The sequence below is a fragment of the Oryctolagus cuniculus genome, chromosome 4, assembly GCF_964237555.1.
Source record: "Oryctolagus cuniculus chromosome 4, mOryCun1.1, whole genome shotgun sequence".
Taxonomy (NCBI): domain Eukaryota; kingdom Metazoa; phylum Chordata; class Mammalia; order Lagomorpha; family Leporidae; genus Oryctolagus; species Oryctolagus cuniculus.
Genome location: NC_091435.1, coordinates 1,829,508 through 1,851,559, shown reverse-complemented (window position 1 = coordinate 1,851,559; position 22,052 = coordinate 1,829,508). Strand labels below are relative to the sequence as shown.

The 22,052-nt window shown below is 65.2% G+C and overlaps 2 protein-coding genes and 1 pseudogene across 5 annotated transcripts in view; 1 reads left to right on the top strand and 2 right to left on the bottom strand.

Moving 5' to 3' along the window:
• TSPEAR (thrombospondin type laminin G domain and EAR repeats) overlaps positions 1-22,052 on the bottom strand; it is a 155,952-nt gene that overhangs the window by 130,970 nt on the left and 2,930 nt on the right. The window lies entirely within an intron of this gene.
• LOC127489034 (keratin-associated protein 12-1-like) lies at positions 956-4,173 on the bottom strand (annotated as a pseudogene).
• Positions 14,276-20,178, top strand: LOC100343532 (keratin-associated protein 10-7-like). Of its 3 annotated transcripts, none has more exons than XM_070073112.1 (2): positions 14,276-15,207; positions 19,305-20,178. In XM_070073112.1, the coding sequence occupies exons 1-2, from the start codon at positions 14,354-14,356 to the stop codon at positions 19,438-19,440; spliced, it is 990 nt and encodes a 329-aa protein (XP_069929213.1). In that variant the 5' UTR covers positions 14,276-14,353; the 3' UTR covers positions 19,441-20,178. The 3 variants fall into 3 exon arrangements, with proteins under 3 accessions (XP_069929213.1, XP_069929214.1, XP_017195270.2); XM_070073113.1 differs by having other exon boundaries at positions 14,277-15,237; positions 19,239-20,165; XM_017339781.3 differs by lacking the exon at positions 19,305-20,178 and having other exon boundaries at positions 14,279-15,742.

The following is a 22,052-nucleotide window of genomic DNA, read 5'->3' as shown; positions in this document are numbered from 1 at the left end:
CTGCAGAGCTCTGAGGCCTCCGCCCAGATTTCAAAGGCCTCTCAGACCCTGGGGGCCCGGGCAGAGAACTGTCGCAGGGCGGAGCCAACGCAGGTCCCCACCAGGGCAATGCAGCTGCAGAGCCTGTGGGAACCCAAGCAGGGGTCCGGGCAGGGCAGCGTGGGCGCCCAGGCCCCACCAGTCCCCCTCCCGGGGCTGGACAGGCACCTGCAGGGTCTGGCGCTCGCCAGGCTGGGTTTTGGTCCTGCTCTGTGCCATACTCCGACTCCTTCTGGAACGGACGTGGCCCGCTGTGCCCGTCCTGCCGTTGTCTTGGGGAAGGATGCAGCCTGGGCCTCTGCTGCCGCAGGGCCCCATGGGAGGCAATGCCCGGCCAAGCCGAGACTCCGGGACCCTGGGGCCTGGGCGGATCCAGTGTTGCCTGTGAGAACCGGGCGGTTGCTGAGGTTTGAGTATGACTTGGCCCCCACACTCATGCAGGATTTAAGACCCCGAAGTTGGGGGGCATCTGGCCTGGCACTTAAGACATCGGTTGGGGGCCTGGCATTGTGGTGGGCAGGCTATGGGCACCAGTTTGAGTCCCGGCTGCTCCACTTCCGATCCAGCTCCCTGCTAATGCACCTGGGAGAGCAGTGGAAGATGGCCCAAGTGCTTGGCCCCGTACCAACGTGGGAGACCTGGATGGGGTTTCAGGCTTTGGCCTGGTTGGACATTTTGGAAATGGAAGATCTGTGTGTGTGTAGGTATGTGTGTGTGTAGGTAAGTGTGTGTGTGTGTGTGTGTGTATCTCTGTATCTCTGCCTCTTGAATAAATAAATAAATATTTTTAAAAAGAAGAAAAAGAGATACAGGTTGGGGTGCCCCTCTCCCAGCCCCACTCCCGACTCCATATTCCGGCTACCGTGCACCCTGGGGGGCACCAGGTGACGGCTCAAGTGCTGGGCCCCTGCCACCCACACTGCAGACCTGGCTCGTGTGTCTGGATCCTGACTATAGTGGGCGCCCTGGGGACTGACCCCCTCCCCCCCGTAAGTTAGCTAATTTCTGGAGTTCATGAGAAATGGAGCCACAGAGTTTATTTTTTGAAAAATTCAAAGCCATAATACTGCTAAGAACTTGGAACTTAATCCAGTTAAGGCGTGCAGGAGCTGGGCCCAGGGGGGTCCTCGGGTGACGGGGGCTTCCTGGGCGCATGGCTGTCACAGAGCTTGGTTATAAAACCCGGATTTGGCCCTGCCTCCCGTTCTGCTTGGTGGCCGATGGGAACCTTCCCGCCAAGCTGGCGTTTGCAGCTCCAAAGCTGTGAGCGAAGTAGAACGTCTTGCTTTACGAAGTTGGCTGCCTTTGCCGACTGTTGGGGGAGCAGCGAAAACCGGACTCAGGCACAGCCCACGAGGGTCGCATAGGCCTCTGCCAGCCCCGCAGCGAGTTAGGAAGCGCGTGTTTCAGCCACACGCGGGCTCGGACCCGGCTCCGCCCCGGGAGCCACGGGGCACCGGCAGTGTTTGCCCAGGAAGGAAGCACTGTTTCTGGCTCCCACGCCAGCCAGCACAGAATGCGTGATTATCACAGTAGTAACTGTTCACCAATCAACCAGCAAACGGCGGGCATCGGAGAACCAGGGTGGCGCACGTGCTCCAGAAGTCCCGCATCGGCAAGCCCGGGTCCCAGGAGCCCAGCGCGGCCCCAGCAGGACGCCGCCTGCCCCCGCACAGAGGAGGAAGCCAGCCCCCGCGGCTTGGCGGCGGCGGCGGCACCATCAGCCAGAGCTTGCTGTCCTCTCGCCAGCACCGGTGAGGCCACACCGCCACCGCCGGAGAGTGAGGCCCTGCCGGGAGCCACGTGCACCAGGGCCCCGGGGCTGGAGTCCCTCCAGCTGGCCCCCGCCTTCCGAGGAGCCTCGGCACACGGCACCCTGGAGAGGGGCTGACTGGGAAAGTCAGGAGACCCAGACTTACAGACGGCGCGGAGGGGCCGCCGGGCGCCCGCATCCCACCCTGGGCGCCTGGTTCGAGCCCCGGCCCCCCACTGCTAATTCCGGTTTCCTGCCGACTCAGACTCTGGGAGGCAGCAGGTGGTGGCTGAAGCACTCGGGTCCCTGCCGCCCACAGAGCAGACCTGGGTGGAGCTTTGGCTCCTGTTCCAGTCCCGATTATTGTGGGCATTTGGGGAGTGAAGAAGCAGACGGAAGATCCCTCTCTGTCTCTCGGTCTCTCTCCCTCTGTCTCTCTGCCTTTCGAATAAAATGAAAATAAAGATTTTTAAAAGGAAGAGCAGACAGGCAGCACGGAGCTGGGAGTGCTGGTTTATTTGACTCACATGGGGCTAGAGACGGACTTCCCCGGAGGCAGGCAGGGCGGGCAGAGGTGTAGGCGGCGGGCAGGGGTGCAGGCCACAGCCACGGCCTGGCCAGAGGTCAGAGGGCACGTTCCCATCCACCCACCTGCAGCACTTGGGGCCCAGGGGGCCAGGTGTGGCCCCATCACGTGCAGGGGCGCGGAGGTGAGGTCAGCAGCAGGTGGGCGTGCTGCAGAGCAGGGAGGGGCAAGAGGGCCGGCAGGAGGGGGCCACGCACACGACGGGCCTGCAGCTCACGGGCACGCACAAAGCCAACTTGTAGGTCACGGGCACGCACACAGTGGGCCTGCAGCTCACGGGCACGTAGTAGGCAGCCTGGCAGCCGTGGGCGCACAGCAGGCCGGCGGGCAGCCTGAGCAGCAGCTGGTGTGGCACATGATGGGGCGCGGGGGACGGCGGCGCTGCCCACTCTGCTTCCCTGGGCCCCTTTACGCTCGGCCGCGTGTTGCCTTCCCGGTTTTGCTCCCTCCGGCCGTCTTCCTGGGCTTCTCCGGCTGCTGTGCGCGTTGCTGGGTTGTGTTTGGCCCCAGCTGCATGACTAACCTGCCTCTTCCTGCTCGTGCGCCCCTGGAGCCCTGCCCCGGCGTTCCACGGGCCCCACAAGGCTTCCGCCTCCACCTGGCGTTCACCTGAGGGCTTCCAGCCAGGAGGGCCTCCAGGACTTCATCTGTGTCACAGGGTCCTGAGCGACCAGCGTTTCTATTCCTCTCAGGGCCAGGACGCTCCACAGGAGGCGTGGACAAGGAGAGAGGGGTCCACTGGCTGCCCAGCGGGAGGAAAGCCATGAGCCTCGTGGAACTGGCCGTGGCTGTGAGCCCTGAGAAAGCCACTTAGCTGGGAACCAAGGTGCAACAAGGGCCCCTGACCTCCCGCGTGGGGACGCGGCTCCCTGGAGCGGGCCAGACCGAGCGGGGTCCAGAGCCAATGGGGGTCCCGCAGGGGGCCGGGGCAGGAGGCTGGGCTGGTGGATACCGGGAGGGGCTGTGCCAGGGCCAAGCTCAGCAGCCATGTGAGCGCCCGTGAGGCCAGCGCCGTCACGGGGCCACGGTGCAGCCCAGGTCACTTCGGACCTGCGTGAGGGTGCTCGGAGCTGCCCGCGGGCCTTGGCCCTGCCCTGCTGTCCTTCACGCCCCCACAGCCAGGAGGGTGGCGTGGCCATCACCACTGCCCGCCTGGCACTTTCCCCCATGAAGCAAGGGCCGCACGCACACGAGGATCGACTCCCCCTGAAGGCCCCCGACAGCAAGAGGCTTGAGAACGGAACGCAGAGGGGAGGGTGCCGTAGCAGGCAGGAGTCCTACGAGGCAGAGCGCAGCTCACCGGGCAGCACCCCCACATCCCAGCCAGGCCAGCGCTGTGGTGGGGCGTGGCTCCCATCGAAGCCCCCAAGGCACCGCACCCCAGCCCCACGCCCTTCATCCACGGTGGGGAGAGTCCCCGAGCACGCGCCGGGGATTCCGCGCCCAGGCCCCACTACCCCGACAGAGGCACAGGCGACCGTGCAGTGGGTGAGACGGAAGGCGGGGAGGACCTGCTGCCGCCGTGACCTGCGTGGCCAGGGCAGCCCGTCCCTGACAGGAACCTGCCTTCGTCAGTCCTGAGCCAGCGACAAGCCCGGATTCCATCTCTCCTCTGCACTGGAGCAGACCTCAAGCTCAGACCACGAGCTCGGGATGAGAACCAGACATGGACGTCACTGTAAAGCCAAGAAGACCCAAGGGGGCAGATTATACCCCAGCAGCCCTCCCACCAAGCGCCCCGCATCCCTGAGCTGTGCTCCCCGCAGTGCGCAGTCAGCAGAACCCGGCAGCAGGAGCCCGCCCTGCATAGCTTCTCACACCAGCAGCAGAGACCGCCTACTGCATGAGGATGCAGGCGCACACGGCTGCAGGGGCACATGGCTGCAGGGACACACGGCTGCAGGCACACACGGCTGCAGGCGCACACGGCTGCAGGGGCACATGGCTGCATGGGTACACACGGCTGCAGGAATACACGGCTGCAGGGGCACACGGCTGCAGGGGCACACGGCTGCAGGCACACACAGCTGCCTCACACAGTTACTACAGCCGTGTTCAAAGAGCAAAGGAACCGCTACTCAAGAGTGAGAGGGACACATGCGTGGCACGAGAGAGCGGACGGACGGGGAGTCGGCAGAGAAGGGAAGGTGGTGGAAGAGATGGGATTCCAGAGCGGGAAGCTGCGGCTGCTGAAATCCACGTGCACGTCGATGAGCTTGAAGAAACAGCAGCAGACCTCAGCCAGCCTCAGGAGGGAGCGAGAGCGAAGGGAAACCAGGGACGGGTTGTCAGAGCGAAACGCCTGCGACAGCCAGCCCGGAAGGAAAGCGCACGAGACGTCTCCAAGAGAAAGAACGACGGAAGTTCCAAGTCCCACCTTGCAAGAACACTCACACGCACACACACACTCACACACATGCTCACATACATGCATGCTCGTACACACACATGCTCACATACACGCATGATCATACACACACTCATATACACACACTCATACACACATGCTCATACACACACGCTCACATACACACACATGCTCACATACACGCATGATCATACACGCATGCTCATACACACACGCACATGCTCATACACACACACTCACATACACACACGCTCACATACACGCATGCTCATACACACACGCTCACATACACGCATGCTCATACACACACGCTCACATACACGCATGCTCATACGTACATGCTCACATACACGCACACACTTGCACTCACACTCACACGCTCACTCACGCACATGCTCAGACACACACGCTCATACACGCACACGGCGAGGCTGTGACTCCTGATGCGGTGCCTCCAGGGGAGGAGCTGGGCTTGGCTCTGCAGGGGAGGCCGTGCTGGCACTGGGTTCCTGGTCAAGGAGGGTAACTGTGGATGGGGGGACCCCGGGCAGGGCACCCACACTGGGAGAGCCCCAAAATCCCCCTGGGGGCTGCTGAGTCTCGGGGAGCCCCGGCAGGAAAGGCTGCCCTGAACCCCGTGGCCTTGGCAGGAAAACAGCAGAAAGGTCACCAGGACCGGGCAGAGGAGGAAAAGCCGCGGCCACAGGAGGAAGCTCCGGGTCACCCGAGGCCTCGGGACAAAGGCCGCCAGGGCAGCAGCCTGCAGACCAGCCCTGCCCCCACCCAGCCCCGCTGGGCCACACCAGCTGCTCCAGGGCTGCCCGCCCTCCTGCCCTGCCTCCCTCTGCAGCGTCCCCACCGCCTGCCGCCCAGCCCAGAGCTGCTGCCCCCACCCCGCTGTGTGGCTCTGCTCACCGGCCCACGTGTGCTGTGGCCACCCCCTGCCTGGGGCCCTGCGGTTGTCAGTCCCTGTGCTGTGCTGTGCTGTGCTGTGCCTGGGGTCAGGTTTCCTCCTGCAGGTGGCCTGCTGCGTGCCCAGCCCTGCAGGCGGCCTGCTGCGTGCCCGGGGGCTCTGGGTGCCGCCAGCCCCCCCGCCCTGTGCTGGTGCAGACCGGCCAGCTGCGGCAGCCCCACCTGCTGCAGACAGGTTGTGTGGATGGTCAGGTCTCCAGTACTGGCCACAGAAACTTTCTGTCCGGTTATCACTAATCACAGTGATTCATCTGTGCCCCGTGAGTTCTAGACTCTCCCAGTTTCGTACCCATGGAAGCTCAGCCATCACTGAAAAGGAAAGAAAACCTTCCTGCCTCAGTTCCTGTTGCCTTGTGTCTGCCCAGAGCCGCGCCTCGTGGCCCTGGCTCCCTTGAGTGTGATGCCGCCAGGAGGAGTCTGGTCCTTGGTGCTTGACCCTGGACACCACTGTCCCTAGGGTGTCAGGGACGCCCTTCCGGGAGAGTGGCAGCTGAGGGCCGCAATCCCCACAGGTGGTTTGTGCTGGGTTTCCCAGGGGGCTTTCAGAGCAGGGACCCTGGGCCAGGAGAGACCAGCGGCCAGGGGACACAGACGCCCGGGCGCTCCCATCAGCAGCTTTCAATGGAAATGCGGCTCAGCGAGTTTGCCCTGAAGGCTGGATTGGGGCCAGTGTGACAGATTCCAGCCCTGCAGGTGCAGGGGCCCCTAAAATCCAGTCACTGGGCCCCTGGCGATGGTCTCGGCTTCCGGCTGCTGAAGGTTCTGAGAGAAAAGTACGCATGGTCTTCTGTGTCCGTGACAGAAAAACTGGGTCGCCCCGAGTGTCCACCCCGGGTGACTGCATATTGGTCACACAGTGAAGTGCAATTTAGCAACGAAGGGAGCAGCGCTGTGTCTGCCCCACGGGGGGGGGGGGGGGGGGGGGGCGGCACCAGGGAGCTCGCTGCCAGCCCCTGTAGACGGGGTTCCAGGGCCAGGGGACGTGGCTCCTGCTGCAGAACGTCCCAGGACAGGGCATGACAGGACGGCAGGGGCAGAGAGGGGCTGTGTGAGGCCGGCCACCTCCAGGGTCTTGAAGGGGTCTGGGGGTGTGGCCACGCCTGGATCTCAGTGGGATCCAGGGTTGGTCACGTGACACTCACTGTTTAGTTCTTCCAACTTCTCTTTATGAAAACAAAAGTAGTTAATGGTTAAGTAGATAAAATAATAAATTTTTCACTAAATAAAAAAAAAAAAACTAGACGGCACCAATGGGGTTGCTGCTCTGGAAGGGGCAGTGAACCATGGCCGCCGGTCCCTGCCACGCAAGTGGACAGGCGCAGTCAGGGGAAAGCCACCTTTCTCCAAGGTGCAGACGCGGACGGGGGCCCATCCGGCCTCAGGGAGGCTGCGTCAGAGCACCAAGGGGGAGGGGCTTCCGCAGATGGACTGGGCAGCGTGGAGACAGTGCGCTTGCCGAGCCGGAGAGACCGTGTGCACCGCAAACCAGAGAGACCACCCGTGACCAGTGCACCGGGGGCCGGGGAGACCATGAGCTCTGAGAGCTGGGGAGACCACATGCGCCGGGTGATGGGGAGACCACGTGCTCTGAGGGCCGGGGAGACCACGTGCACCGCAAACCGGGGAGACCACGTGCACTGCAAACCAGGGAGACCGCGTGCACCGTGGGCCGGGTAGCCAACAGGAGCCGCTGTGGAGCTCCATGACCTGGGCTAAAAGGAAGGCAGAGGGCGGAGGGGATGACAGGGCCCACAGGCCCCCACTGGCCCCGGGAGCCCCAGGGTGTGCTGCGGGGAGCCCCAGGGTGTGCTGCCCGGGAGCCCCAGAGTGTGCTGCCCGGGAGCCCCAGGGTGTGCTGCCCGGGAGCCCAGAGTGTGCTGCCCGGGAGCCCCAGAGTGTGCTGCCCCGGAGCCCAGAGTGTGCTGCCCCGGAGCCCAGAGTGTGCTGCGGGGAGCCCCAGAGTGTGCTGTCCCGGAGCCCAGAGTGTGCTGCCCCGGAGCCCAGAGTGTGCTGCCCTGGAGCCCAGAGTGTGCTGCCCCGGAGCCCCAGAGTGTGCTGTCCCGGAGCCCAGAGTGTGCTGCCCCGGAGCCCAGAGTGTGCTGCCCGGGAGCCCCAGAGTGTGCTGCCCCGGAGCCCAGAGTGTGCTGCCCCGGAGCCCAGAGTGTGCTGCGGGGAGCCCCAGAGTGTGCTGTCCCGGAGCCCAGAGTGTGCTGCCCCGGAGCCCCAGAGTGTGCTGCGGGGAGCCCCAGAGTGTGCTGCCCCGGAGCCCAGAGTGTGCTGCCCCGGAGCCCAGAGTGTGCTGCGGGGAGCCCCAGAGTGTGCTGCGGGGAGCCCCAGAGTGTACTGTCAGGGGAGCCCCAGAGTGTGCTGCCCCGGAGCCCAGAGTGTGCTGCCCCGGAGCCCAGAGTGTGCTGCCCCGGAGCCCAGAGTGTGCTGCCCGGGAGCCCAGAGTGTGCTGCCCCGGAGCCCAGCACCCGCCCTGGGCCTAGGCCTTAGGGAGCTCCTGGCGCCCCCACGTCCACCCGTCTCTCACTGTGGCGTGTGGGCTTCCAGCTCTTGTGCCATCGTGCAGTCCACGGAGGACAGGACCGTCCCCCGTCCCGGGCCCCACCACAGAGCCCCACAGCCCACCCCTCCCCGCCCCAGCATAGCGGGAAGCAGCAGCCTGACAGAGACCAGGTGAACCGATACAAAAACATACCCGAGCAAACAGGCGACCAAGGCACAGGGAACAGCTTTCTAAAAAGTCGGAACCACACTCAACGCGATTCCCGAATACACGAAGCCCACGCGGCAGGGACAGGCTGCTCCGAGGCAGAGAAAGTAACGGTCGGCCACACAGCGCCTGAGATGTGCGTTGAAAACCAGGAGGGGCTGGGAGGGGGGCTGGGCAGGCCCTGGGGCTCAGGACAGAACCCCCAGGGGCTGGGAGGGGGCTGGGCAGGCCCTGGGGCTCAGGACAGAACCCCCAGGGGCTGGGAGGGGGCTGGGCAGGCCCTGGGGCTCAGGACAGAACCCCCAGGGGCTGGGAGGGGGGCTGGGCAGGCCCTGGGGCTCAGGACAGAACCCCCAGGGGCTGGGAGGGGGGCTGGGCAGGCCCTGGGGCTCAGGACAGAACCCCCAGGGGCTGGGAGGGGGGCTGGGAGGGGGCTGGGCAGGCCCTGGGGCTCAGGACAGAACCCCCAGGGGCTGGGAGGGGGCTGGGCAGGCCCTGGGGCTCAGGACAGAACCCCCAGGGGCTGGGAGGGGGGCTGGGCAGGCCCTGGGGCTCAGGACAGAACCCCCAGGGGCTGGGAGGGGGCTGGGCAGGCCCTGGGGCTCAGGACAGAACCCCCAGGGGCTGGGAGGGGGGCTGGGCAGGCCCTGGGGCTCAGGACAGAACCCCCAGGGGCTGGGAGGGGGCTGGGCAGGCCCTGGGGCTCAGGACAGAACCCCCAGGGGCTGGGAGGGGGCTGGGCAGGCCCTGGGGCTCAGGACAGAACCCCCAGGGGCTGGGAGGGGGGCTGGGCAGGCCCTGGGGCTCAGGACAGAACCCCCAGGGGCTGGGAGGGGGGCTGGGCAGGCCCTGGGGCTCAGGACAGAACCCCCAGGGGCTGGGAGGGGGCTGGGCAGGCCCTGGGGCTCAGGACAGAACCCCCAGGGGCTGGGAGGGGGCTGGGCAGGCCCTGGGGCTCAGGACAGAACCCCCAGGGGCTGGGAGGGGGGCTGGGCAGGCCCTGGGGCTCAGGACAGAACCCCCAGGGGCTGGGAGGGGGCTGGGCAGGCCCTGGGGCTCAGGACAGAACCCCCAGGGGCTGGGAGGGGGCTGGGCAGGCCCTGGGGCTCAGGACAGAACCCCCAGGGGCTGGGAGGGGGGCTGGGCAGGCCCTGGGGCTCAGGACAGAACCCCCAGGGGCTGGGAGGGGGGCTGGGCAGGCCCTGGGGCTCAGGACAGAACCCCCAGGGGCTGGGAGGGGGGCTGGGCAGGCCCTGGGGCTCAGGACAGAACCCCCAGGGGCTGGGAGGGGGGCTGGGCAGGCCCTGGGGCTCAGGACAGAACCCCCAGGGGCTGGGAGGGGGGCTGGGCAGGCCCTGGGGCTCAGGACAGAACCCCCAGGGGCTGGGAGGGGGGCTGGGCAGGCCCTGGGGCTCAGGACAGAACCCCCAGGGGCTGGGAGGGGGCTGGGCAGGCCCTGGGGCTCAGGACAGAACCCCCAGGGGCTGGGAGGGGGGCTGGGCAGGCCCTGGGGCTCAGGACAGAACCCCCAGGGGCTGGGAGGGGGGCTGGGCAGGCCCTGGGGCTCAGGACAGAACCCCCAGGGGCTGGGAGGGGGGCTGGGCAGGCCCTGGGGCTCAGGACAGAACCCCCAGGGGCTGGGAGGGGGGCTGGGCAGGCCCTGGGGCTCAGGACAGAACCCCCAGGTGATGTGAGAATGTGCGAGGAAATGAGACCCATACATGACCCACGCCACCTCTGGTGAGAGCGTCCCACAGAGGATGGGGGTGGGGACACTGCGGGGCGGGACGGAATCACCCCGCCCGTGCGTGCGGAAGGCAAGGCCCAGAACACAGGACTCGGGCACGGAGGGGGGGACTCGGTGATGCCCACCGGGAAAAGTCACCGGGAAATCCTGACTGGTCGGGAGGAAGAGGCGGCGGCGAGGCCGACAAGCACTTCCCCAGAGGAAAACAGGAGTCACCTGCAGCCGGAGCCAGGCCGGCCCAGCCTCAGCCGCTCACCAGCAGCGGGGAAGCTGGCCTGGGGCCGACCGGCGGCTGGCGGGCGGCAGAACGGCACAGGGAGCGGCTGTGCTCAGGACCCAGCAGCCTGCTTTCTGTCCCCTGTGGTCATCGCTTCCACACGGACTCTCGCCTCGCCATCAGACATGAAGAGCAGACTTGCTGAACACGTGATCCAGTCCAAAGGCCCCTCCGTCCTCCTGCCTCCCTCCCGCCCCTCCCCCCGCGCTACCTCTCCCTCCCCACTCTGCTCTCCCCGCTGGTCGGGGCAGCCGCTGACACGGCCCTTCCGTCTTAGAACCTGGTCACTTCGAGCCCCTCTGCCCACCCCAAGTTCAGGAGGGGCTGGACTTGGCTTGTCCATTTCTGGATCCCAGGGAGCAGAGCTGACAGCCAAAGGAGGCACTCCCCTGTGTCTGCGGCGCTCTCGAGTGTTGATAGCGTGCTGTCCATGCCACTGCCTATAGCTGACTCTGCTGGGCCGACCTTCGAGTCTCCATCAACACACCAAGGCCGTGAGATCCGGAGACACCACCAAGGAGCCGCTCGTCTGTAAACTGCCACCTTCCGGCACTCGCAGCTATCGTGTGCCGACGGCAGAGCCGGGTCGCCAGGAAGAACCGCAAACACACAAACCAGACAGCAGCGGTCCCCACACCCAGGAAGCAGCGAGAAACGGCCCCGCAGTGCCGCGGGGACGTTAACCTGCACCTTCAGCAGTGGACACAGCATCTCCCCAGCGGCCCAACAGGGAAGTCGAGGTCTGGGCAGCCCTGAGACCATCTGAGTCACAGCAGCTCCGCAGAGCCCCGGCCCACGGGAGGGTGGGCAGGCCTCAGTGAGCGTCTTCAAATGGGAGAATCGGAAGAGCCATCTCCAACCACAATGGCCACCACTCGGACAGGGAAACTAGGAATTAAACAGTGAGCTCTTAAAAAAACAGTAAGTGGGGCCTGGTGTCGTGGGGTAGCAGATTAAGCTGCCCACCCTTCTCAAGATCTTCCAAAAAATAGAACAAGGAACACTTCCTACCTCATTTTATGAGGCCAGCATGACCCGGCACTAAAACTCAAAAGGGAAGGAAGTTATAGACCAACACACATTATGAATATTTATGTGAAAATCTTCAACAACAAACTAGCAAACCGAGTCCACCAGCTCACTGAAAAACCGCACATTACGGACGCGTGAGGTCTGTCCCAGGAACGCAAGGATGGTCCAGCCTTGTAGATCAGTGTCCAGGCCGGCGCTGTGGCGTAGCGGGTAAAGCCGCTGCCTGCAGTGCCGCATCCCATGTGGGCGCCAGTTCTAGTCCCAGCTGCTCCTCTTCCAATCCAGCTCTCTGCTGTGGCCTGGGAAAGCAGTGGAAGATGGTCCAAGTCCTCGGGCCCCTGCACCCCTGTGGGAGACCCAGAAGAAGCTCCTGGCTTCTGGCTTTGGATCGGCCCAGCTCTAGCTGTTGTGACCAACTGGGGAGTGAACTAGCAGATGGAAGACCTCTCTCTCTCTCTCTCTCTCTTTCTCTCTCTGCAACTCTGAACTTCAAATAAATAAATAAATCTTTTTTTAAAAAGACCAATGCCATCAAGCAGCCACATTAACAGAATGGGGGGGGGGGCAGCCGATCTTCTCCATTGCTGCAGATAAACCTTTGACAAAATCCAATACGATTTAAAAAAAGACACCTCAGAAAACTAGGAATCAAAGTGCTCTCTTTTTTTGACAGGCAGAGTTAGACAGTGAGAGAGAGAGACAGAGAGAAAGGTCTTCCTTCCATTGGTTCACCGCCCAAGTGGCTGCTACGGCCGGCGCACCGCGCTGATCCGAAGGCAGGAGCCAGGTGCTTCTCCTGGTCTCCCATGGGGTGCAAGGCCCAAGCACTTGGGCCAACCTCCACTGTCCTCCCAGGCCACAGCAGAGAGCTAACCTGGAAGAGGGGCAACCGGGACAGAATCCGGCGCCCCGACCGGGACTAGAACCTGGGGTGCTGGCGTCGCAGGCGGAGGATTAGCCTAGTGAGCCGCGGCGCCGGCCTCAAAGTGCTCCTAATGAAACACCCACAGCTGTCCCCACGCTTAGTGCCTGTGCTGGAACGCTGTCCTCATCAGGTCAGGGACGGGAGACGACGAACGGGAGACTCTTCCACTGCCCCCACTGCCGCCCAACATAGTACTGGAGGTCTAGTGAGGGCCACCACACACACACACACACACACACCACACACACACACACACACATACACGTGTACACATACACACGTACACAGGCACACATACACACACGTACACACATATACATACACATGTACACATATACACATGTACACACACAGACACATGTACACTTATATACACACACATACACACACCCATATAGACACACTCATACACACACTCACACACACACATACACACACTCACAGACACACACTCACAGACACACACACTCACAGACATACATACACGCTCACACACACACACACACACGGGCAAGGTGCTGGAAGTGACCCGTTTGCTGGTGACTTCCCCGATCTGTAGAGAATCGCACAGACCCCCGGAAGCTGCTGGAGCTGTCATTACGGAATGTAAAGCTTCACGTGCACGCCAGTACACGCCAGTACACGCCAGTACACGCCAGTACCGCGCAATCGGGAAAGGAACTGAGGAAAGCAACTTCTTTCGTAACGATGTCCAAAATAATGAAATATCCGGACAAACGTAACCAGTGACAGACTCGCGACCAGAACGCAGTGCTGGAGTCAAGACCCAGACGCGGGGGAGGCAGCCGCGCCGGGCTCGGAGGGACTCACGGCTCAGACGAAAGTTCTCAACGCTTTCTACACTCTCGGCGCTGCCTGCCGCACCGCAACAGCCTTTTTTCCAGAAGTGAGAAAACGGTCCTCAACTTCTCTAGATTAACAGAGACCTAGAACAGTCAATTCTAAGAATCGAGCAAAACTGGAAGTCCGACTTTCCGTTCACGCCAAAGCTTCGTACGCGTGATAGCCATCGCCACAGCGCTGACGGGAGAAAGGCACTCACACCAAGGCACGGGACCGCGAGGCCAGAAACGCACACGCTGACGACCAGTTAATTCTGGCAAGACCCCTCGTGGGCGGAGCGTCTCCCCTCAGCAGGTGGCCTGGGGACCCCAGATGTCTACACGGGAAGGGGTGGCGTTGGACCCCCCTCACCCAAACATGAAGCTTAGCTCAATGCCCTGAACGTCACAGCTAAAACCACAAAACCTTAGAAGACATTGGAGAGAGGCTTGGTGAACTTGGACTTGACAGTGGATTTTTCAATAGGACACTAAAACACAAGCACCAAAATAACTAAATTACACTTTGTCAAAATTCAGGACTTTCCTGAGTCGGAGCACGTGACCCAGAGAGCGAAGGGACTCTACAGAGTGGGAGGAGACGTTCGACACCTGTGTCTCACCGGGTCCAGGAGACGGAGCACGCCCGGAGCCCGACCCAGCCACCCCATGGCTACCCATGTGGGCAGGGGTCTGGGAGACGCCCCTCCTGGGCTCCCTGGGCAGCTTAGTCCGCAGGAGCAGCCGTGGTGGCCCTGAGGCAGCTCCGTGTTTGCTCCTGCAGGGCACGGAGTGGACAAGGGTTCCGCGCTCCCTGGGTCTTCGACCCTGGGTGCCGTCTTCCTTCCTGGAAACCCCAGCCCCACCCCCAGCAGACGTGCGCGGCACCACCAGCCGGGAAGTTTATTTGCATGGGCCTGTGGTGAGCGTCTTCAGGGAATGGCTCCAAAAACAACACGGAAGAGGCTCTCATTGGAAAAACACACACGCCCTTGGGAGGTATATAAGGTGCCCACTCCCTCACTCACACACTCACCCCTCCTCACACTCACACTCACCCCTGCCCAGCTCACTGCCCGCCACGGCCGCCTCCACCATGTCCGTCTGCTCCAGCAACCTGAGCTACGGCAGCAACGTCTGCATGCCCGGCTCCTGTGACCCCTGCCCCGACTCCTGGCAGGTGGACGACTGCCCAGAGAGCTGCTGCGAGCCCCCCTGCTGCGCCCCCAGCTGCTGCGCCCCAGCCCCCTCCGTGACCCTCGTCTGCACCCCAGGGAGCTGCCAGTCAGCGTGCACCAGCTCCTGCACGCCCCTGTGCTGCCAGCAGTCTAGCTGCCAGCCCTCGTGCTGCTCCTCCAACCCCTGCCAGCAGCCCAGCTGTGTGACCCTCTGCTGCAGGCCCCTGAGCTGTGTGTCCGTCTCCTGTGTGCCCGTCTGCTCTGGAAGCTCCTCCCCCTGCTGCCAACAGTCTAGCTGCCAGTCCTTGTGCTGCTCCTCCAACCCCTGCGAGCAGCCCAGCTGTGTGACCCTCTGCTGCAAGCCCGTGAGCTGTGTGCCCGTCTCCTGTGTGCCCGTCTGCTCTGGGGGCTCCTCCTCCTGCTGCCAGCAGTCTAGCTGCCAGCCCTCGTGCTGCTCCTCCCCCTGCCAGCAGCCCAGCCGTGTGACCCTCTGCTGCAGGCCCCTGAGCTGTGTGCCCGTCTCCTGTGTGCCCGTCTGCTCTGGGAGCTCCTCCCCCTGCTGCCAGCCATCCTGCAGCCCCTCCCCCTGCCAGCAGCCCAGCCGTGTGACCCTCTGCTGCAAGCCCCTGAGCTGTGTGCCCGTCTGCCCACGCCCCTCGTGCTGCCAGCCCAGCCCCTGCCCCTCGTCCTGCTGCAGACCCTCCTCCTGCGTGTCCCTGCTCTGCCGCCCCGTGTGCAGGCCCGCCTGCTGCGTGCCCGCCCCCTCCTGCCAGCCCAGCTGCTGCCGCCCGGCCTCCTGCGTGTCCCTGCTCTGCCGCCCCGCCTGCTCCCGCCCCGCCTGCTGCGGCCTCTCCTCGGGACAGTCCTGCTGCTGACCGGCGTGCTCCCCAAGGCCAGCAGGTCCCTATGGGCACCCCCACTCTCAAGCACCTCTCTATCTGCGCGTCCTGGTGAGACGCAGAGCCAGCCCCTCTTAGCACTGCAGGAGATCCTATCGAAGGCCACGTGACCCTGGTCCACCTGCTGCCCGTCCCTGTCAGCCTGTGGCCACTGTCACATCCAGGCCTCGGTGGGCTCACTCCCCCTAGGCCCCCGTGCACCCCGTTCCCGCGTGAGGAGCCTGCTTGGAAACTGAATAAAGCCGCCTGCGTGCGAGCCCACAGCCCTCTCCCTGCGCTCTGGTCGACTTCCTAACCGGTTCAGACATGAGGCGAGGAAGCAGGTGCGGCCTCCAGGCCCTCGCTGCCTCTCCCCAGCCCTCCCGCAGGACCCCCTGGGCACACACCTGGGCTGGCCGCGTGCCCAGTTCTATCCCTGCAGGAACCGTACCAGACCCAGGAGGGGTCAACAGGGCATCGGCGGCCCCAACCCCCCACAGCTGACCCAGGGAGCCCTGCTCCAGGGGGGGGCCCGGGCACGGGAAGGCTGCCCCAGGCTTGTCCCAGGGGAGCCCCCGCCTTCCACACTGGGACTGGGGCTGGCAGGACACAAGTCCCCCACCAGGAAGGACCAGGCTCTTCCTCCCACCTGTAGCCCAGCCCCTGCCTGGGCCATGAGGGTCTGGAGCCCTGGGACAGTGCCCAGCACCGGGCTGCCCAAGCGTCCCCACCTCCCCCTGCCCAGAGGCAGCCCAGCCCCCACCCCGCCCCACAGACCCCGGTCTGAGGCTCCTGCCCAGGTCACAGAGGCCTGAAGCTTTGTAACACAGAGAACCGCGGGCCGGGCCCTGGGCTGAGGGTGCTTCGTGCCACCTGAGCATGGCGGCCACGTCTTCTCTTCCTAAAGATAGACAGATGATAGATGATGGGTGATAGATGATAGATAGATAGATAGATAAATAGATAGATAGATGATAGATTTGAGATTTGAAAGGCCTGGTGCTGGGGGGTGGAGAGAAAGGCAGAGAGAGAGAGAGAGAGAGAAAGAGAGGGAGAGAGAAATCTTCCATCCACTGGTTCACTCCCCAGACGGCTACAACGGCCAGGTCTAGGCCACAAGCCAGAAGCCCCTCCAGGTCACCTGCTGCCTTCCTGGGTGCCTTAGCCGGGAGCTGGACCGGGAGCACGGCGGCGGCCAGGGGCCAAATCTCACCCGAGACAGCACAGCCCTCCTCCGCCCCAGGCGCTGCCTAGGCCCGCCCTGACCAGCTCGGTCACTGCTGGGGTCAACCTCACGTCCCTTACTCTGACCTCACCCCCAAAACTCGCCAGCCCTGCATTCCCGGTGCGTCTCTCTGCTCCTCTTCCTCTTTCTCCGTGTGTTCTGTGGATCACCCTTCCCCCACCTCCGGGCTCTGACCAGGGCCCTGCAGCCTCTCCCTGCTGGCCTCCAGGCCACGCCCACCATGGCCTCCGCTCCTCTGAAGCCCAGCACCCGCCTCTCCTGCCCTCCCTCTCCTGACCCAGGCTGCTGGTCTCAGCCCCACCCCAGCACTGCCACCCACCACTGAGCTGTGCCTCTTCTGCAGAGGCCTTTGGGGTCTGTCCCCGCCCCTGTCCACAGTCATTTCCCCCACTCGGGGTGGCTTTCAGTGGCTGTGGGCAACTGCAGGGGTGACCAGGCAAGACAGGGGCCCTGGGCCCAGCTCCCAGAGCAGGCCAGGCTGCCAGGCCCTGTCCACGGGGCAGGTGTGTGCCTCGTGCCCAGAGACCCTGCCACGGGGTTCTCTTGGGAAGCACCCGTGTGCTTCGTCCAGTAGGGGACCAGTCACAGAGGACGGTCACGGGAACCCGACCCGAAGGACACGCAGCTGCGGCTGTGCAAGCAGAGAGCCACCCCAGGCACGGGGATGTCCCCTCCCTGAAGTCCCTCAGCCTGGAAGGGCTGGAGGGAGGGGGCCAGGCTCAGTGGGCAGAGGCTCCTGACGCTGCCCTGTGATCCAGGATCCGCCTGGCGAGGAGAGAAACGGAGGCCGGGGGGGCACGGGGAGGGGCTGGGTCAGAGGCACTTGAGGGCCAGGAAGTCTGGGGCCAGCACAGTGAACGCGGCGGACCTGGAGCCTGCGGCGCCTGCCCACGGCCGCCCCCGGAGCTCCCCAGTTAAATGCAGGCCAGGATTCGGGTTCACGCCAAGTGCAATGCTGCCACGCGGCCAAAGGAACAACCGTGAGAGTGGCCGACCTTGACGAACCACACAGCCCTCAAACAGTGTGGTTTGACCGTGACCCCGTCCTGCAGAGCTGACCGGCCACGGTCGCCCAGGCCACACCAGGGGCGAGGCGGGTGGACGGAGGAGCCGCACACAGCAGGAGGAGCCGCACACAGCAGGTGGCGCCGGCCATTGGGAAGGGGGGTGTGGTGGCTGAGTAAGGGCGTCCTCGCCCCACCCCCAGCACCTGAGCGGGACCCCAGGGCACAGGACCCTCCAGGCTGGTCTCAGGATCCCGGTCCCCGTGAGAGGGCGGCAGAGCGAGCACACAGAAGGGAGGAGCCGGGGCCATTCGAGGCTGCAGAGGCAGAAGGGGGCTCCTGCCCCTCGGCTCAGAGCCCTGTTGCTGGAAACCACCCCTGTGAGACTCCCAGGGCCGCCGCCGTGAGCTTTGCAGAGACAGCTCCCGAGCAGCCTGGTTCAACGCATCACGCTAACTGTGCAACATCCGCACGGACAGCATAAACCGCCCGCGCCTAAGGAACATGGCGGAGACCCAGGGGCTCCCAGCCCTCCCGCCCCCACTGCCCCCCGCCAAGTCCCAGGCCCCAGACAGCCTCCCAGGCCCCCAGACAGCCTCCCAGTCCCCAACCCGTGGGCCCGCCTCTCCCGGCCCCCGCCTCTGTTCTCGCCCACCCCCACCCGGGGTGCCAGCAGCCCAAGTGCCCCATTGTCAGAATCGGAAGGGCATCCCCCGCGTCAGCTCCGGACAGGACCACCCTGGGCCAGGACGTCACCCAGAGGAGCCGCAGCTGCACCTGCACAGCAAGTGCTCCAGCCAGGACGCCTGTCCAGCCACGGTGGGGCCCTGGGCCGGGGGCTGGGGCTGAGCGGGGAGACCCTCGCGGAACACCTCCCAGAGCCGTCCCGCTTGGCCCCTGGTGCACACACAGCTTGCGGCCAGCCCGGGCAGTGCGCCGCCCCTGGAGACACTGTCTCCTTGGGGGAGGACGCCGACGTCCACTTCACTGGGGCATTTATCGGTCATGGCAGCGGTGGCCACTGCAGGGGGCTGGGCGGGGCCGTGGACGGGGCACTTGGGCTCAGCTCCCAGCAGGGCGTGATGGGAAGGGCTGCATGGGTGGGAGAGAAGCAGGACCTCCAACTTCCTTCCCGGGCAGGTTCCCGGGCAGGGCCATTGTGGCCGCGCACGCCTGGGCTCAGCCACCGGGCCAGTGGGCCTCACTGCAAAAGGACAGACGTGGGACCTGGTGACAAACACAACAGGAGGGCGATGGCCTGCACCCAGAGCTGCCCCGGAAGCACAGAATCCAACTTGGCCCCAGCCCAGCCCTGGCCTCAGCCCCCGAGGCCAGCCGAGAGCCCACCAAGAGCTGCTCATAAGCCCTGGCTCGACCTCCACCTCCGGAGTCCTGGCCTGGACCTGCCAGCCACGCCCCAGCACAGCTGGACACGTTTGTGAGCCGGGTAGCACTGCGGGGGGGGGGGGGGTAAACCAGTGCTAATGAGGGTGCTGCGCCCCAGGGAGCTGCCAGTCAGTGTGCACCAGCTCCTGCACGCCCCCTGCTGCCAGCAGTCTAGCTGCCAGCCGTCCTGCTGCTCCAACCCCTGCCAGCAGCCCAGCCGTGTGACCCTCTGCTGCAGGCCCCTGAGCTGTGTGCCCGTCTGCCCACGCCCCTCGTGCTGCCAGCCCAGCCCCTGCCCCTCGTCCTGCTGCAGACCCTCCTCCTGCGTGTCCCTGCTCTGCCGCCCCGTGTGCAGGCCCGCCTGCTGCGTGCCCGCCCCCTCCTGCCAGCCCAGCTGCTGCCGCCCGGCCTCCTGCGTGTCCCTGCTCTGCCGCCCCGCCTGCTCCCGCCCCGCCTGCTGCGGCCTCTCCTCGGGACAGTCCTGCTGCTGACCGGCATGTCCCTCGGCCCTGCCACGCCAGGTTCCCACCCCTGCCTCTCCCGGCTTCCGGGTCCGTTCCCCACCCACACTTTGGCCCAGGTCTCAGGGCAGAAGCCCCGTGACCTCTCACCCCAGCACCCGCAGCTTCCACCTGCCACCTCCACGCAAGGTGAACAGGAGAGGGAGGCTGCCCGAGCCGTGAGTGACAGCAAGACCTGCGGCCGCCCAGCCCTCTGCCCTCTGTCCCCTCTGACCTGTGGCTGGCGCTTCTCTCCGCTGGGGAGGCCCCGTCCCCGGCATGAGCACCGATGCCGTCTTTCCCAGCCCCTGGGCTGGCAGAACCCCGGCTCCCGCAGCCTTGGAGATCGAGGACCCCCACTGCCCTCCCTGGCCCCAGTGTGGCGGTGCCGCGGCCCCGGGGTTCTGGGTTCGGCATTGGCTTCTCCAGGGCCCATCCAGCTGACCGGCACCTGGCCCAAGTGCTCCCTCTCCTGGTCTGGCTGCCCAGCGGGGCAGGAGGCGGGGCCGTTCTGCTGGGCCCCAAAGGTCAACAGCAGCCCCCCTTCCGCAGCCCCAGACCCAGCCTGCCTGGGACAGAGGTCAGGGGACAGAGCCCAAAGCCCAGGCCAGGCCCCGCGTGCCCAGCCTGGCCCTCACTCCAAGCAGGACTGCTGGCTAACCTGCTGTCCCTGCTCCACACCCACACCGGTGCCATCTCCCCTGCCTGGCCCTGCTGGGCACCACGGGAGAGGGGCTCCAGGCTGCGGGCTGGGGGCTATGGGGTGGGGGTCAGCATAGACCTTCCCAAGGCCCATGAGCAGGGAGAAGAGACCCTCCAGGGTCCTGACAGTGCCTGCTGTGAAAGCGAGGCCCCCTGAGGCAGCAAACAGGACCCCTCATACATCCCAGGGCAGCGGGGCAGTGGACATCTGACCCTGCTCTCTCCCCGGGGCACTGGCAGGAGGGGCGGTGGAGTGGGAAGGGGAGGAGGTGCCAGCATGGGTCACCCCGCATCTGCTCCGGGCAGGCTCTCACGCTCGCTGGTCCCCACTCCCAGCCCCTCTCCCCAGAGCCCGGAGCACCTCCTGGGGAGGGGTCGTGGGCTGCGCAGGGCGGGGTGGCAAGTGGTGTCATCGTATTGGAGACCCTGGGCCCGCACGTGGGGAAGGGAAGGGCGCCCCCGTGCCCGGAGATCTCCAGGCTGGGAGCCCTGAGGACGGGCGGGTGAACAGCAGAGCAGGGCGGGGGTGCTGGCACGGGCGGGGCGGCGTGCAGCGAGGGGCGGGGTCCAGGTGGGGTGGGTGGGGCTTAGCTGTGTGGGGGCGGTCCAGGTGCTGGGGTGGGGCCCAGGTGAGGGTGTGGGGGCACAGTGGGTGGGGGCAGCGTGTGGGAGGGGTCAGGTGTGGGGGTGGGGGGTGGTGAGGTCTAGGTGGGGTGGGTCGAGGTGGGAGACATAGCCTGCCTTCCTGCTTCCTGGCTCCAGCCAGACCCCAGCCCAGCCCCAGCCCCGGGGGCATTTGGGGGTGAACGGTGGGTGGACTCTGCCCCTCTCCTCCCCACCTCCCACGTCACTCTCTCAAATAAGTACATAAATATTAAAAAAAAAAAAGTAAAATGCAAATCTGTCAGTCTCTTCCCCCACTTTGTCCAGCTCCTGGAGTTCGGGGCCCCCCTGCCCCGATGCTGGCTGTGCCTGTGCTGGGCTCTGGCCCGTGGGGCCCGTGGGGCTGTGTCCCAGGCTGGGGGAGGGGGCAGCGAGTGAGGTGCCGGGCAGATGAGGTCCTGAGGCTTCCTGGCTGTCCCCCCAGCGGCACAGGCCCAGCCTCCCCCGCCCCCGCCCATGGCCCACTCGTCCCTGCTGGACGGCCAGGATCCCCCCCACCCCAACACGCCCCATGCCACCCCCAGTCAAGAGCTGGACTCTCAGTGGCTACACCCATGCCTTTGTCACCAGGCCGCAGGGTCCGGCTCACTGGGGCAGCTGCGTGGTCCTCGGGCCAGGGCCCCATCAGAACACCTGGTCCTGCTCCTGCGGCTGTGAATGCCCGAGCTGACCACCTGCCAGTCTGCAGACCCAGGGACACCTGGCCCCGCCCTCCAGCAGAGTCCAGTGACAGAGGCTGGTCAGACGCCCAGTCTCAGCTGACCATCTGCAAACTGGCCGCACCGCCTGCCTGTGACGGGCCCTCACCCGTGACTGCTGGCTCTCGGCCCGACCCTGGCCCTCCGCAGCCCCCGCCTCCTGGACTCTGGCTGGCACCTGCGCCCTGGCCCAAGCCCCTCCCTGAGCCACTGTGGCCTCCAGCAGCTCCCTGGCTCCCAGTCAGCATTCCCTACGGCGCAGGGGAAACGGCGGCTCCCCTCTGCTGCCCACCGGGCAGGCACACCTAGACCCCTGCCCTGCACACCTGGACCCCCACTCTGGGCACACCTAGACCCCTGCCCTGCACACCTGGACCCCCACTCTGGGCACAACTGGACCCCCAGCATTGGACACACCTGGACCCCCAGCCTGCGCACAACTGGACCCGCAGCCCCAGGTACACCTGAACACACTGCCCTGGACACACCTGGACACCCAGCCCGGGACACATCCATCATGTGTGTCACAGACCAGAATGT

Bases quoted from the DNA above. Each gene is read 5' to 3' on its own strand.
- LOC100343532 (XM_070073113.1), top strand. From the start codon at position 14,354: ATGTCCGTCTGCTCCAGCAACCTGAGCTACGGCAGCAACGTCTGCATG. The intron at 15,238-19,238 runs GTCCCTGCTCTG...CTGCCAGCCCAG, and splicing joins TGCCGCCCGGCCTCCTGCGT to CCCCTGCCCCTCGTCCTGCT.